This window comes from Aedes albopictus, chromosome 3 (assembly GCF_035046485.1).
Source record: "Aedes albopictus strain Foshan chromosome 3, AalbF5, whole genome shotgun sequence".
In the NCBI taxonomy this organism is placed as follows: Eukaryota; Metazoa; Arthropoda; class Insecta; order Diptera; family Culicidae; genus Aedes; species Aedes albopictus.
The window spans coordinates 125,308,619-125,324,201 of NC_085138.1; the positions used below are offsets into that span (position 1 = coordinate 125,308,619).

Here is a 15,583-nt window from a genome sequence, read left to right on the forward strand (position 1 = left end):
ACCTCTTTAATAAAGATAATAATAATAATAATTCTCATCTGGAATCCCAACTGGAATGCAACTCTCCCCCCCACCTGAACTTACCTCCGAAGATAGACTTAGGGGTGGACTGTTCCGTCGCTGGTTTCGTTACTCCTCCGAAAAGCGTGCCACCGGACGACTGTTTCTCAGCCGTCACAAAATTACTGATAGAAAATGGCGATGCTTTGCTTTCCGTTTTTCCCGTTCCCGCCGTTGATAACGACCCAAAAAGGTTGTTCACCTTCTGATCATCGTTTGTTTCGGAAAAGCTGACTTTTTTCGGCGATCGCGTAATTTTCCTGGTGATGGGCAGCTGCTTTACATCGGTCACATTCATTGGCAGCGGTTTCTCGTCCAAGAGGTCCTTATTCACAGTGAAGTCGTAGATTGGAAAGACAAAGCTGTCCGGATCACAACCTCGACAACCTGGGCACGGTTGCTTGGGACTGTCGAAGAAATTGGCCGGCAGTTTGTACTTGTCAAGAAGTTCCTTATCGTTTAGCGAAATATCGCTCAGCTGGGAGAAGTTCAGATTGCTGATCGGGGTCGAAATGGTGGAGTCCAGCGTTGTGTTGAGTGCACTGTCCGTCTTGGCCACTGGCGATGGAATCGTAGTTGCCTCACCTGAAAGGGCCCGGTCGATTGCACTCTTGAAGTCGTTGGCAATTTCGGCATTCTTGAAGCGTAACGAGAAATTCATCACCTCGAATACACCTTCTGAGAAATCGTTTGCCACGAATAGCCACGACTTGTCATCCTTCTTCTGATACTGAATATCGGCATCCAGCGCATGGTTTAAACAAATCTTCAGCACCTGATCTCGACGCATGACCACTCTGAAATAAAAATACATGATTTATTGTAAGGTACAGTTTTAAATTTCATCCCAATCATTCACCTCAGTTTGCCATTGGTTTTATGTCTCAAGATTTTAACATCACCAATGCCTCGTTCCTTCCACTCTTTGTCTACATAGCGATACAGTTTCGCCCTGTGCGAATACAGTACATCCTCGTCTTCTTCGCCAGTTTTAACATCAACCTAGCCAAATATAAAAGATAAAATTGTTGTTCTGCCCTGCTCTCTTCCGATTGATTTGGACCAAAACTGATAGATTTTGAGTTGCACAACTCTGTTGTAAAAGATGATTGGAGGAATTGTTCGAATGAATTTGGTGAAGGTTGAAGGCATGACGGTCAGTTGGCAAAATGAATAATTGGCGTAATAAAGAAGGGTGCATTTCGATTATGCCAAATGTCCATTATGCCAAATGACCGTTATGCTAAATGGCTTTATGCCAAGTGGCTTTATGCCAAACGACCTTATGCCAAATGTCCCGCTCCCCTTTTTTTTTTTTTTTTTTTTCTTTATTAAAGAGATTTTCAGCCCTAGGCTGGTTCATCTCTGTGCTAAGTGAGGATAGGGTATTTTGGGAAAGGAAACCTGATTCATAGTCAGGGGGAAGGGAAGCTGGCAATGATAACTGCTACATTTCATTTACAAAACTCTCAGTCCAGATGGGATTTTGTTTCAAAGCAAAGGCTTCAAATTTCGAATAAATTTCTGTAGTTGTTCCGGTATCCATCTCTTATCCTTATTCTTGCTGGGGTCGTCATAGGTTTTGTCGAGGTTGTAGTTTTAGCTATATAGCGTCGAATAGCTTTGCATCCTTTAGAAAGTCTAGTAAAGCGGTTTGTCCAGTTTTTTGTGGACTGAGTGCTGTCTGGATGCACGTAATATTATGTTTTATACGGAGGTCTTCTAGGGTCGGACAGTTAACGATGAAATGTTCAACAGAGTTGTGGGTGTTGCAGTTTTCGCAGAGTATTTTGAAATCGCCTCTTCCGCTCATATTGTGCGAGAGTCTAGTATGACCCGTGCGTAGTCGGGAGAGGATCACTTGCTCTCTCCGAGATGTTAGGTCTTCCCATCGTTCGACGGTTGGTTTTATTTTTCTGGCAAAACATGTACGGTCTCTATTCCAGCGCTGGGCCCAAGAGTCCCAGATGACGTTTTTGACCCACAAACGTACATCATCAGCTGGTGACGTTGGTGTTAGCAGACGACTTTGCCGGCCGAGGTTTGCCAGTGCGTCCGCCTTTTCGTTACCCTGTATACCGCAGTGACCAGGAACCCAGAGAAATGTAACATCCTTATTTTGTTCTTCTATCGTGCTATGTATCCATTGTATAAATGGGTGCTTGTTTGTCGGGGATTCAATAGCCTGCAATGCGCTCGCTGAATCAGTAACCACTAGAATTGGAACATCGCTCGGTAGAGATATTGCTCGAAAAATCGCTGCTGTTTCTGCTGAGAAAACAGAGCAGATGTTTGGAAGTTTGTGGGATTCACTGATCCCATTGGCGAAAATTCCAGCACCCACAGAGTTATTCTTTTTGGAGGCATCTGTAAATCTGACATCTGCCAGGGCGTATTTCTGGCTGATTCGCTCTTTGACATGAGCTTGTACTTGACTGGGGTTGTCATTTCTCCTGAATTTTGTTTTGATATAGTTGTCAATAAGGATATTCTTCGCTAACCAGCTTCTTGGCCCGACGCGGTGAAGCGCAGCCATGGGGGGGAGCCGGCAATTAGCCAGAGTCTGCAGGACACGATTGGCTTGATAGGGAAGGAAGCCAAGGTTCCTGTTAGCTTTGGTACGCTCCAGGAAACTGATCGCTCGGTTACAGAGTGTAAGCGCTAGCTTGAATTCGAGTGGCAGGATTCCCATTTCCGAGCAGGCTGCTGGGGCTGGTGTAGATGGCAATAGTCCTGAGATGATTCTGATCGTTTTATTGAAAGTGGGCTCGAGTATGCGTAGAAGTTCATCTGAAGCGCGACCTGTGATTTCTATGCCGTACAGGACTCTGCTTGCAATGATGGCATCGGCTACACGGAACCTTGTAATCCGGTCGCTACGTGTACGTCGCCCAGATATCGCCTTAATGAGATTCAACCTGTTTTTGCAACTATCTTTGACGTTTTTGAAATGGTTTTGGAAATTCAACCTGCGATCTAGTGTCACTCCTAATATTTTGAAAGCCATCCGCATTGGTATTGGAATACCATTGATGGCCACTGGTCTCTTCGGCGGTTTGTGATTACTTCCACAGATGTGTAGTCTTGCACATTTTTCAGCTGCTATGTCAAACCCGCTCTGGGCTGCCCACCTACCGACGGCAGATACAGCTGCTTGTAACTTTCTACGAATCATTTTAGGGTGCTTGCCCACCACCAACAGCAAAATGTCGTCAGCGTAAACTAGGATGAAAATGCCTGCCGGCAATCTGATGAAACTGCCGTTCATGGCAACGAGAAACAGGGTAACGGCTATGACGGAGCCTTGTGGGACTCCGGTTTCTTCACAAACCGTTTTCGAGCGATGATTACCAATAGCGACCTGGAAAGTTCGGTGAGACAGGTAATTTTGCAGAAATTTCAGCATATTTCCAGTAATGCCCCAGTCCGCCAATTGACGCAACACTCCAGGCATCCATGCCCTATTGTAGGCTTTGGCCAAGTCCAGCGAGGCTAACTCAACGTGATCACCTTGCCTCATGGCGTCGTCCAGAATTTGACCCAGAGAAGCGAGGTATGTGCCAGTACCGAAGCCAGGTCGAAATGCGTGCTGCCTGGGGTCAAGTTTTTTACTCATTTCAAGAAATTCGACAAGTCGACGATTCGCCATTCGTTCCATCACTTTCGCCACACAGCTGGTTAAAGTGATTGGTCTATAGCTTTTAACCGTGTTGCTTGGTCCGGTGCCTTTCGGAATCGGAATTACTAGCCCATGTTTCCATTCTTCTGGGATGGTCCCGTTGGCCCATTCACGATTGATATTCTCGAGAAGATAACGCTTACCACATATAGATAGATTTTTTAACATTGGGTATCCAATATCGTCAGGGCCAGCTGAATTGCCTTTGGTCTTTTGAAGGGCAAACATCAATTCCTTCATAGAGAAAGGAGCGTTGAAGTTCTGTCCCTGATCTGGTGGAACGACGAAATTTTCGATAGCCGTTGCTGCAAACGGATGTCGATCCAGAAAGGTTTTGCTATACCGCTGTATGGACGAAGCGTCCATAAAATGATCCGCCAGTGCGTCTGCGATGATGATCGGGTCTCTTGTAACTATATCGTCGATTTTTAGGGCAATGCCTTTATGTCGCCTTTTACCCTGTAGACTGTTGAATCTACCCCATATTTCACTTGAGGACTGGCTGTCACTGATACCGTCCAAAAATGCAGCCCAGGATCTATCCTTTGCGTCTCGTATCACTTGACGGCAGTTATTACGGGCTTCATGATATCGATTGATGGCTTCATTCTTGTTCGGGTGCCCATTCGGAAGCCGCTTGCAAGCTCTTAAAGTCTTGCGTCGGGCCTTGACCGCTCTTTTTGTTTCGTCCGACCACCAGTGCAAGGCGCGTTTCCCCGGCTTTGGACTTGTCCTGGGTATCGTGTCCTTGGCCGCACTGTTGATTATGTCGATGAATTCTGTTGTACTTGATGGTGCCGATGCGTAGTGTTTACTCTCTACAGCCGTTTGGAAACTATCCCAGTCCGCTTCACTATATTTCCACCTGGGTCGCCTCGATGTTTCAGGTGTGGTGTGTCCAGTAAGAGATAGCAAGATTGGGTGGTGGTCACTTCCATGCTGATCTGTATCCACAGTCCAGGAAAATCTGTTACTGTGGCGGGACGATACCAATGATATGTCAATGGCAGACTCGGTGTTTTTGCGCATGAAGGTTGGAGTGCCATCATTAAGAAGAGCTAGTAGATGTTTGTTAGCAACGTTCAAAACATTTGAACCGCGAGGGCAGTTCTGGTAACTACCCCAAGCCCTGTGGTGTGCGTTGGCGTCTCCCATTAGTATCATCGGGTCTGGAATTGCTTCAATGATTTTTTCCAGTTGTTTTTTGAGGTTCGGAATTTTCCCATTTGGTAGGTAGAATGACACGACCGATACAGGGAAGGGCCATAATAGGCGGATCGCTACGATAGGCAGATCAGTGTTGAGGTGGATTTCATCGGCTGGTATTTCGGTGGATATTCCCAAAGCCACTGAACGGTATATATTAGATCCGTTTTTGGTATACCATCTAAAACTGCTTCCAAGTGTTCTTTTCATTGCAGCCGGCGTTGTTCGATGGATTTCTTGCAGTGCAAGTACAGTTGGTTGGAGGTCGCGGACGAGCATTTCGAGGCCTGAGAGATTATGGAAGAATCCATTCATGTTCCACTGTATTGCGAAAATTTTGCTACTGATAATCGGCGGCGGACTAGCTGAACGGTGTGGTGTGGTAGGGGCAATCGACAAAGTTGTGGAAACAGTAGATTTTTGGTTTGCGGAGTTTTCCCATTGTGCATGGGTGGGTGGCTTGGAATTTGTACTCAATGAGAGTTGCAGATTCGAACATCCGGGTAGTATCACAGCCTGATTGCCGTAGCGAGAACGGTGCAGCATATCATAGAGTTGTGCGTTTGTCGTCTCCACACCGAGAGCTGCGAAAAATGCCTCCCCTGTAACAGGCTCGTTGACGGTGATACTCTCAGACGGAATTGAGTTTCGGGATGTTGCCATATTAGGACTTTCTGGAACAAAAAATGGGCCGCGTGCGGACCCCAACAGAGCTCCACCCAGTGCAGGCCCCGACGTGGAACCCAGGCTAGGCAGAGATGAAGGAGCCGCTGGCTTGTGACGCTGGGATTCCGAAATATCAGAGGCGTTCTGCGGTATTGGGGCGCGGCAGGCTCTTCGCGGATTTCTCCTAGGAAAATGCTTGAATCCATCGTTGTCCTTCGGGGTATTAGGCGTCCCGATCTTCGCTCTTCGTTTGGTATCCAGTTTCTTGTCTCCCTCGCTGTCCTTAGGGGAATAGGATGTGAATCCCTTTTGCGTCCCTCTTCCAACCCTGACCGAGTCCCAAAGGTTGTCCGCCAGTTCCGGTACGACCAAGACTTCCGCACCGACGGGGCTCTGGTTGCCCGGACAGTATGTTGGGAATCCCGGGGAACGGGTACAATGACCCTTGTGCGTCCCGGAGACAACAGTTACGCTAGGATGCCGGAGGTTGTCCGCCAGTTCCGGTAGGGGTGTAACTTCCGCACTAACGGGGCCCCGGCTATCCGTAGCCCCTGTTGTCGTTGTTGTGTTTGGCTGGTTTTCTCGATTTGTGGTATTGCTGTGGGTTTGCTCAGTCGACTCTTGCATTTCCTCTTTTCCTACAGTGGGTTGCGCAGTGAAAAGGATAGTTTGTAGGGATGTTTTACCTTGATTGGGCCGTTGAGATGATAGAGGACTGAGCGTGAATGCTTTTCTTTTTAGTTTCTGGTTTTATCACCTTTCCTGCGGTGTTTGTTTTTCCGCTTGGAGCTGGTGGGTGATCCTTTGGAATTTCCGGAGGGGCAGCTGTAGTCGGAGCCCGAGTGGACTCTCTTGGAGTTGTGAGTGGCGTTAGATTTTTCTGTCGTTTTCGAAGCCATGCTATGGACCGATACATTATCATCGTTTGTTTTGTCATTGCTCGGATTCCGTTCTTTCTCCGGTATCACACTGGAGATCCAGTTTGAGACCCGTTCAGCTACTTTTGAATTGAGATTGGGCGACTTGGTGGCAGAATCATCCGAAGAGATTTGGGAGGCAGTGGTTTCCATTTGGTCCTGTGGTTCCGCAATAGCAATGATCGTCGGGGTGTCCTGTTCACTGGGTGCTTTCAGACTTCCTCTGAGCTCGGAAATGATGCGATTTTGTCGTACGATGAATCTGTCCTTAGCTGCTAGCGAGTCATGTAGGTTTTTTACCGTTTCGGTGAGGGCCGCGACCTGCTTTACAAGTTCTCCGATGGTACCATGCTCTTTTACCGTTTCGATGCGGTCAGTAACGGTGTGGCTTTGTAACGCTCGTTCCATCTCTGCCATTCTCTTTTCCTTCGCTTCGGCGTCTGTTTGCAGCTTCTTTATTGTGTCCTTGAGTTCCTGTATTTCAGTATCTTTACTGGCGTTGACGACTCCTGAGAAGGTGTCGTTACTTCGACTAGCTCCATGTCGGGCATCGTACTCTTTGCGTGCTAGCGGATAGGAGATGTCCATATCCACTCGGATGTGGTGAATGGCCATTTCTTTCTCGTATGCTGCACACTTGCGACTGGACACGGGATGATCTCCTGCACTACAGTGTTTGCAGAAAGGTGTCTCCTGGCACTGGTATCTTGGTTTCGGCATCTGATCAGTTCCGGCTGTTTCATTTTGATCCTCGGGGTGGATTTGGCAACATCGACCACAAACGCGGTGAGGACTTGTGCAGCGCTTCCCAGTATGGCCGTACTCCCAGCAACGGAAGCATAGCATTGGGGATGGGTAATACTTGCGTGTTTTACATCGGGACCACCCAAAGTCAATGTGGTCTGGAATGACAGTACCCCTAATCGTAAGGATTACGGTGGCTGTATTTTCGCGTTTGCCTTCCGGAGTTCGTCGCGTGATCCTCTTCACCTCTTTGACACCTTGATGCGACAGTTGCTCAAGTAGGTATGTATCGGTCAGTCCAGTGGAATCGTGGTTCGTCACGACGCATTTCCTCTGATTTAGAAACGGATGTTCCGAGATTCGAATGGGAGTGCTGTCCTGGAGCTGTGTCATGCGTAGTAGTCGGTTCACTTGTTCCTGGCTTCGCACCTTAAGGACGTAGGATAGCCCCCTATTCTCTTTGAAAGCCCCGAAGATAGGACTTCCGATTGCCTTTTCCACAGATAGGCGGAGGAGAAAGGGATCCTGCGGCATCACACCATTGGTTGTCTCCATTTTGAGATACTGCAGCTGACCTGCTGTACCCTCTGGGTCCATATAGTCCGGCAGTAGTTGGCCGGCGTAGTCACCATATCGTCGATTTCCCGCACTGTTGTGACCACCACCGGGGCCCCCTGGGTCCCCTGGATGGGGTGGTCGGCCATTAGCCAGCATGGCGCCGGCTGGCCACAAGAAAAGTGTGTTGACTATTTATTTTTCTTTTCGTGGTCCGCAGCGCGTTGATTGGGAAACACTGATATTAATACAGAACGTAAAAGTTACTTCTGTCACTCTAACACTTCGATGGTAAAACTTTTCACTTAAACCGAAAGAGTCAATTTGTTCTTCTTTAAACACCTCTTTCCACTCGGGTCACAATGCTACATACAGTAGCAAGGGCTTTGGCAATACAATGCGATGCCGTTTGGTATGTATCGCCGAGCCACGCGGAAAGACAATTCTGCACAGTTTCTCACTATTTCTTCACCGATTTTGACCTGCTTTCTAGTAGATACACTAGTCCGCTCCAACTGCAACAGTGGATGGTCTGTCCGAAAAAAAAATCGCGAAAAACCACCAAAAACAACGGTATTTCGAGCGCGTACGCGGTTGCTACTTTTAACAACAATGTCCCGACTTCGAATGGCCCCGCTCCCCTTTAAACTGTAATTAGAAACCTTCGAATTTATGGTCAAAATCAATCGAAACAGGTTCACCGGCAATATTTAGTGTGCATGTGTACATACCTTGTCCGGCAGTGGAATCACTGGTGTGAAGTAGGTGTTGTTTTCCTCTTCAGCGGCACATTCTTCGCCTTCGCCGCCTTCCACTTCGCCGTCCTCATTGGCGGAACTCGTGCTTAGGGTGCGACCGGGACTCTTCGGCTTTCCGGGCGACTTGGGCTTAAAAACAAACTCGAAGGTAGGCTTTTCCGGACCCGCCAGCCTGGGTGGTGTGCTGGTCGTATCGGCTGCAGTTGGCTTGGTCGGTGAAGGCCCGAAGGACATTGTAGGTTTCGGTAGTTCAAATTTGAAACTGGTCGTAGTGGATGTTACCGTCGTAGCAGCAGCAGCATCCGCCGAGACTGTAGTGGATGTTGCGGTAGGCTTGGAAAGCGGTGTTCCGAACGAGAATCCCGATCCCGGGGTTGTTCCGAAACTGAAACCTCCTCCGGTAGTTGTTGTTTCGACATTGCTAGTGCTGCTGACCGATGAGGTGGTCGTGGACGGTGCAGTAAGCGTGCCAAACGAGAAACCACCTCCTGAAGCGAATGTGAACTTTGGAGCGTCTCCTCCTCCTGCACCAAGAGCACCTTTGTTTTCCTTTTTAGGTACTGTGGAATCTTTGGGGGTGTCACAAGCTAAGCAGTACAGATCGTCGGATTTGTTGTTAATGTAACATCCGGAACAAGACCAAGAACCAGCTTTTGGTTTGAATTGATCACCAAATCCTGTAGCGACTGGCTGGTCTTTTTTCGCTGTTTCCGGTGCTTTGGCAGGGGTGGGGACAGTAGCTGCAGGTGTTGGCACTCCGAAACTGAATTTTGGTGCATCTGACGCCGGTTGTACACCGAAAGTGAACTTGCTGGTCGTTTTCGATAAACTATCCAGGAGGTTGGTTTCTTTCTTCGGAACTGTGGAATCCTTCGGGCTGTTGCAAGCCATGCAGTACTGATCATCAGCTTTGTTAGTAACATAGCACGACTCGCATGTCCACGACCCGACCTTAGGTTTGAACATGTCCCCGAAGCCCTTTTGTTCCGGTTTCTTGTTTTCCTTTTTGTCTTTAACTGGTTTCTGTGGTTTGTTGTCCCCCATGGCAGCTTGAACCTTCTTTATGATATTGTGGAAATCATTTCGAATGTCAGCCGTCTTGAACCGAATGGCAAAGGTTTCCACAACCAGCTCATTTTCGGAATAGTCGTGCCCAATCCATGTCAGAGAATTATTTTTGTCGTTCGGAGTGAACTTCAGATCCTTGGTGATCAATTGATTGCAGCACAGCTTCAACACCTGTTCCCGTCGCATCAGCAACCGTGCAATATTGTTATCGTCCTTTTTGACCAGCACCCGGATGTTTCCAATGCCACGTTCCTTCCACTCTTTGGCGGCTTTGTCCATGCGGAAGATTTTTGCCCGATGCTCAAACACGCAATCGAAGCCTTCCTCGCCGGTTCTGACCTCAACCAGTTCAGGTAGAGGGATAACTGGTTTGAAATCTGCGGTGGGAACAAATTCTTCCACAACGTCCTCACTGATGGAGGTATTCGAAGGTTGGTTCTCCGGAGTTTTGGCAACGGGGGTAACGGTGGCAGCCGTCACGGGCGTGGAAGTGACCGTAGGAGTGGCCAGCTTATTCAGGCTACTGAAGATGTCGGTAAACGACTTCTGACCGGTGGTACTAGATGAAGCGGCCGTGGTTGTTGCTGGCGTGGTCGCATTTGCTCCAAAGCTAAACGAAGCAAATGGACTAGGCTTGGCTGGTTCTTTTGGTTTTTCTTCAGCGGTTGGAGTCGGTGCCGGGGGTTTTGGTGCAAAACTGTTGGCAAATGTGAAGCCTTGGAACGGTGTCGTGGTACTTGATGTTGTTGTCGCCGGTGTGGTGGAAGTCACTGTTGATCCGAAGATCGGTTTAGCGGTTGTTACTGCTGAGAACAATGGCTTGGAAACAGGAGTTGAGGTCGTATCTGTTTTGGGGGTACTGAAAGCAAAATTTGGTGCGTTTGTTGTTTCCTTCTGTTTCTTCAGCTTGACAATTTCGTTCTTAGCCTCGTTAAACTTGTCGAAAAATTCCTTGGCTAATTCCGCAGTGGCAAATCGAGCACAGAACGTCTCTTTCTTTGGTTCCTCATCAGCGAAATCCATCGCAGCCCAGGTGTAGCACTTATTGTTCTTCTCCATCGGTTTGATAATCAGCTCCGGCGAAATAGTATGATTGGCAGCGATCTTGTGCACTTGATCTCGTCGCATAACAATCCTATACTTGGTTGGATCGGTTTTGCTCTTGAGAATCTTTAGATCGCCAAGACCACGTTCCTTCCATTCTCTGTCGACCATACGCAGCAGTTTTGATCGACCGCAGAATACTTGTTCTTCGTCTTCTTCGCCAGTCTTTACTTCAATTTCGTCCGGAAGAGCGATGATGGGCTTGAAGTCCGGCCGAGGATCATATTCTCCGGATACATTGGCGGCGTCATCGTCATCTTCGTCGATTTCCTCAGCTTCCGCTGTGGTGGTTGACGCCGATGCAAGAATACTTTGACTGAACATTCCAGGAGTAATAGTCGGCATAGTTGCCTTCGGAGCTGGAATTGGGAATTTGGTGTTAATTGGCTGCTGTTCAACCGGAGAGATGTTTTCTATACCCGGGGCGGCAATGGATGGTGCAGACGGCGGTACAATAGCTGCTACTGTTGGGGTATTGCTAACTACGCTATGTTTGATGTGCTGCGGGGGAATCGTTACACTATAAGTGGGCTGAGTAGTTCCCACAGAGATGTTTGTAGGTAGAGGATCAGAGCTGGTGATAACTACATTGACTGGAGCCGCTTTCTCTAATGTAACAGGCCCTGATGGAATTGGAGCAGCCATCGAAACTGTTGGAATAGTAGAATTGTAGGTAGAATTCCAGGTGTTGAGAAGAGTGGGTGTCTGAAGAGCTTGTTCGATGAGGGATGTACCTTTAGGAGTGGCCACTGGAACCTGTGGTGGGATGGGCAGTGGAACCTGTGGGAGGGTCTGTTGCTGTTGATAGTAAGACGGGGATGCTTGCACTAGCAAATTATTGTCGGGATAAGTGTGCATGGGAGAAGCGATTGCCCCCATCTGTGCTCGGTTTTGTTGAGCATACTGTTGCATGTACATTGGATAGGAGGTATTGTAGAACTGCTGGTAAGCAGCATTGGATTGCTGCATGGCCACTGCTGCTGCAGCGGCAGCAGCTGCTGGATGAGTCGGAGGCAGACGATTGTGCGTTTGGGCCAGATTTGGCGTAAGTTGCTGCATCGAAGGTTGATTATAAGCTGCTTGATTCGAATAGGATGGATTTTGCAGTTCGTCCAAAATGTACAGATCATTCAACACAGAAGCAGCTCGGGTTGCTTCATCTTCAGATGGCTTTTTATAAATATTTTCCTCTATTTTAACAAGTCGCTCTTGCATGTCACCCACGTCATTCCTGATATTCAATACATCCTCTTTCACGATGTTCAGGGTTTCCATCATCTTCCGAATCAGATTTTCCAAATCATTAGTCTTGGCGGCAAAATTAGACACCGCTGCCTCACGCTCCGATCGGTTCAATCCGGTATTGGTCGACGAACTGAACGATTGGAAGTGATCACTATCATCAGCGCCACCCGCAGCTCCAAAACCGTTCATAGAAGTGTTCAAGCTTCCATCCAGAGATTCATTGAACTGCAAACGCTTAATCTCGCTATGAACCACAAAGTGTAACGGATGGCTTTTCTCGATGTAGGGAAGCTCCAGATATTTCTGCGTTTGCTTCATGCAATCCCGCGCTCTCTCACTGTAGAATTTCTTCGTCTTTAGCGGCGTTTTACTCGATTCGTCGAGCTTTTTGAACGCTTCTGCGCGGAAATATGCAGCAAAAGGCAACGGAATCCCTCCAAAATCATGCGTGAATTCCTCAAAACGACCATGTTTGAAGTAAACCCCAGCCAGATATGTAAGAGCATCTTCAGCGAGTTTTACCGCTTCTTGGCTGCAATCGAACGAATCAATACCGTACTTGAAGAAGATGTTTGTGCTGCTGAACGATGCTTCGTTGCGCATTTTCCATAATAGCACTCCAGCCTTGTAGACGCACTCGGTTCTAAGTTCCAGCTGGCGACGTTCCTCCGGTAACATTGTAGAATTCACTCGCTTTGCCAGAATCTTGCCCAACTTCAACAGTACAATCACATCCGTAATCGGTGTTCCCGTTCCTCGAACAGCTTGAATGCCGTGCTGAAGCAGTTGTTTATTGGACGACAAGTTTTCCATTTTGGTATTCCTATAAACCGCACAAGCGGCGTTCCACCAGTCGACTTTGTTTTCCTCGCAAAGCGTTGGCATCATATTAGGAGCCGGCAGAACCAATGGTTTTCCTGTGTCAATTTTGTCCTGGTACTTCTTCTCGCCTTCCAGACAACTTTTGGCGACCAAAATCGAGCAATAGAGGAAAGAATCCACATCCAGCTGGTTTAGCGTCTCCACACTGCAGTTGTCCAAGTTATTCGTGGAGAAGTTTAGCCCATGGAACGATTTACACTTCAACTCGGAAAGATCTTCTACTCCAACAAGGCCCAAATAGACCTGGTAAGCCAAAGACGACGGGAAGAGGTACTGGGCAATCTCCAAATACATTTGCATGTGCTCCCGCTTGGGAAGCACATACTGTGGCTCCCCGATGGATCCACTCTGCATGAAGTAGGAAGACGACATTTTTGACACCTGATCGCCGTTGTTGCTGTACAGAGTGCGAAACACGTTCTTTTTCCAGCTAACGTCGGAACAGAATTGGCGAACCTGAAACGAAATAGCAGGTGATTGTTTTTGAGACACACAGAAAAACATCCATCGTGTCAAATCATTTATACCAGAAGCTCAACCTACCTGGTTAACCAGATCCTCCGCTGTGTTCCAAATTTTGCTCTCCGTTACGCTTTGGATTTGGGCAATCACCGAGGCATCGACACTTTCATCAACGCACGATAGAATAGTTCCGCCTGCCTGACAGCACCGGAAGGCGGCCTGCTTGTTCCAGTACCCCATCAATTGCCGGGTGATGTCATTGGTGTGTTTCAGCCATGGCTCATCCGAATCCGGAACACCACATTGGTACGCCAAGAATAGCAGAGGTAAGCATTTGGTCGTAACGTCACGTGATTTTCCGCAGGCCTGTTTTTCGTGCTTGAAGAGAAGGGAGGCCGAATACAACAACAGCTGGCCACGGTAGTGCCGGAGAAATTCTTCGGCGAGTTGTTTCTGAGGGCACGCATTGCGCCCTTTATCGGAGAATTTGCGTAGGTTTTGGTCTAGTTCAAATATGAGTGTGGCTATTTCTTTTAGGTTACTCTGTTTGATGGCCTGAAGTGACGAATCAGCCAGCAGATTGAGATAAATTTGTCGATCAAGAGTCAGAGTAGACAGAAGCCAATAGCTCCAGTTGGATTGGTAAGTGTTTCCGTTCATCTCTACGTACTTGGTCAGCATAGATGAAATAGCGTTTGCCCATTCGATCGACTGCTGAAACGTTTCGGTAAACTTCATTTCAATATCAAAGCAATACTTGAATGCGTCGTCCAACTTTTTTTCGTCGACAAAGTGCTTGACCAGGCGTATTCTCAGACCCGGATCCAACGGACGTGCTACGATCTCTTTAAGGATGATCTCCTTGACCAGTTTATTGTCTGTAGCGACATCCTTATTCGCCACCTTAAGCTTCAGATTCAGTACGGCTTCATGGTTGATGCGTTCATTTTCCGCTAGATCGCACCAGTGTTTGGCTTTCGACATATTTTTACTTAAATTGTCATCCGACAGCAACAGTTTGCAAACTTCAGTTATCAATCCGGTTTGTTTGGAATCAAGTTGAAGCGACCGTTGATACGCGGTGATGGCTCTGTCGATCTTCTTCTGCTTTTCGTAACATTGGCCAAGCAGTTTGTGGCCGGGAGCGCTGTCTTCCTGAACCGTGAGGAAACAGGAAAGCCAATGCTCGGCACTTGCGTACTCACCAAGCTTGAAATACTGCCGTGCTATTGCCAATCCGCGGAGAAATTTCTGAAACGGAAAAGATAATTTATTTAACCTTAGTAAGGTCTTGGGGTCTTTTTTGACCTTTTTCGAATTTCAATTCCCTGTAGTTTTTGTTCAACGAATCCTAGTAATCTGAAATTTTCTGACAATTATTTTTTCACGGAAATAAACCTTTTCCAAAAATAAAAAGCATTGAACGAGGAGCGCTCCCATAAAAAAAAAGTTACAAATAAGACCCTGGGGTTATTTTTGACCCAAAACTTTGAACAGCTCGCAAAAATCAGTGGCTTGACCGATTTTGGATCTCTGGCTCAAATGAAAGTGCTACAAGTTTAGTTTTCAAAATCACCGCAGAAATCCGGATTTGGCCACTGTAGCCCAGAGATGGAAACACTCTCATCGTGAATCAACTCGCGAGTGTAAAAGCAACAAACGGTTTACTCACGGTGCCGAGAGTAAGCCGTGTGTGAGTTTATTCGCACCCGCTTGCTTCACGAGTATGAAGCAAAACAAAACCAAAAACACTCATGAATTTTTATTCGCGAAGAACAAGTGGAGATGCGGGAATTGCATTTTAGTGCGATTTTAATATCAAAACAAGTAATTATGCATCAGATAGTAGTGTTTTGTGCTTTATTGTTCCTGAAAAGTTAATCTGTCGGCCGTGTAAATTTACTTTTTTCACAAAATTGAAAAATGTTCAGAGCTGCTTCGCGAATCAATCACGAGTGCGACCAGCTTCGTTAGCTCGCGAGTGAAGGAAGTGCGAATATATTCTGGCTTCTGTTGTTCACGAGTAGGATAGCTTTGCGTTTGTGTCTACTCAGCTGCATTCCTCACTGTTTTCCATCACTGCTGTAGCCACCGGGAACCTGCTTCAACTGAAAAATGCCGCTTTAAAGACCCTAACTTTGATAAGCTATAACTTTTTTATTTTTTTATGGGTTTTCAGTTGGAGCTGCGTGACAGCTTGTTTGTCAAGGCTGATCCCGTTATTCAAATTTCATCTC

The 15,583-nt window shown here is 47.3% G+C and overlaps 1 protein-coding gene across 3 annotated transcripts in view; it reads right to left on the reverse strand.

Moving 5' to 3' along the window:
* Positions 1–15,583, reverse strand: part of LOC109622057 (E3 SUMO-protein ligase RanBP2) — a 39,280-nt gene that overhangs the window by 2,389 nt on the left and 21,308 nt on the right. Inside the window, exons 2-6 of one of the 3 annotated variants that reach the window (XM_029878068.2) lie at positions 13,428–14,597; positions 11,492–13,340; positions 8,559–11,407; positions 920–1,062; positions 85–857 (exon numbers count right to left, since the gene is read on the reverse strand). In XM_029878068.2, coding sequence (XP_029733928.2) covers positions 85–857; positions 920–1,062; positions 8,559–11,407; positions 11,492–13,340; positions 13,428–14,597 — 6,784 coding nt within the window. Of the gene's footprint in view, positions 1–84; positions 858–919; positions 1,063–8,558; positions 13,341–13,427; positions 14,598–15,583 lie in introns of all 3 variants that reach the window. The other 2 variants (XM_062856366.1, XM_062856365.1) reach the window with 2 other exon arrangements.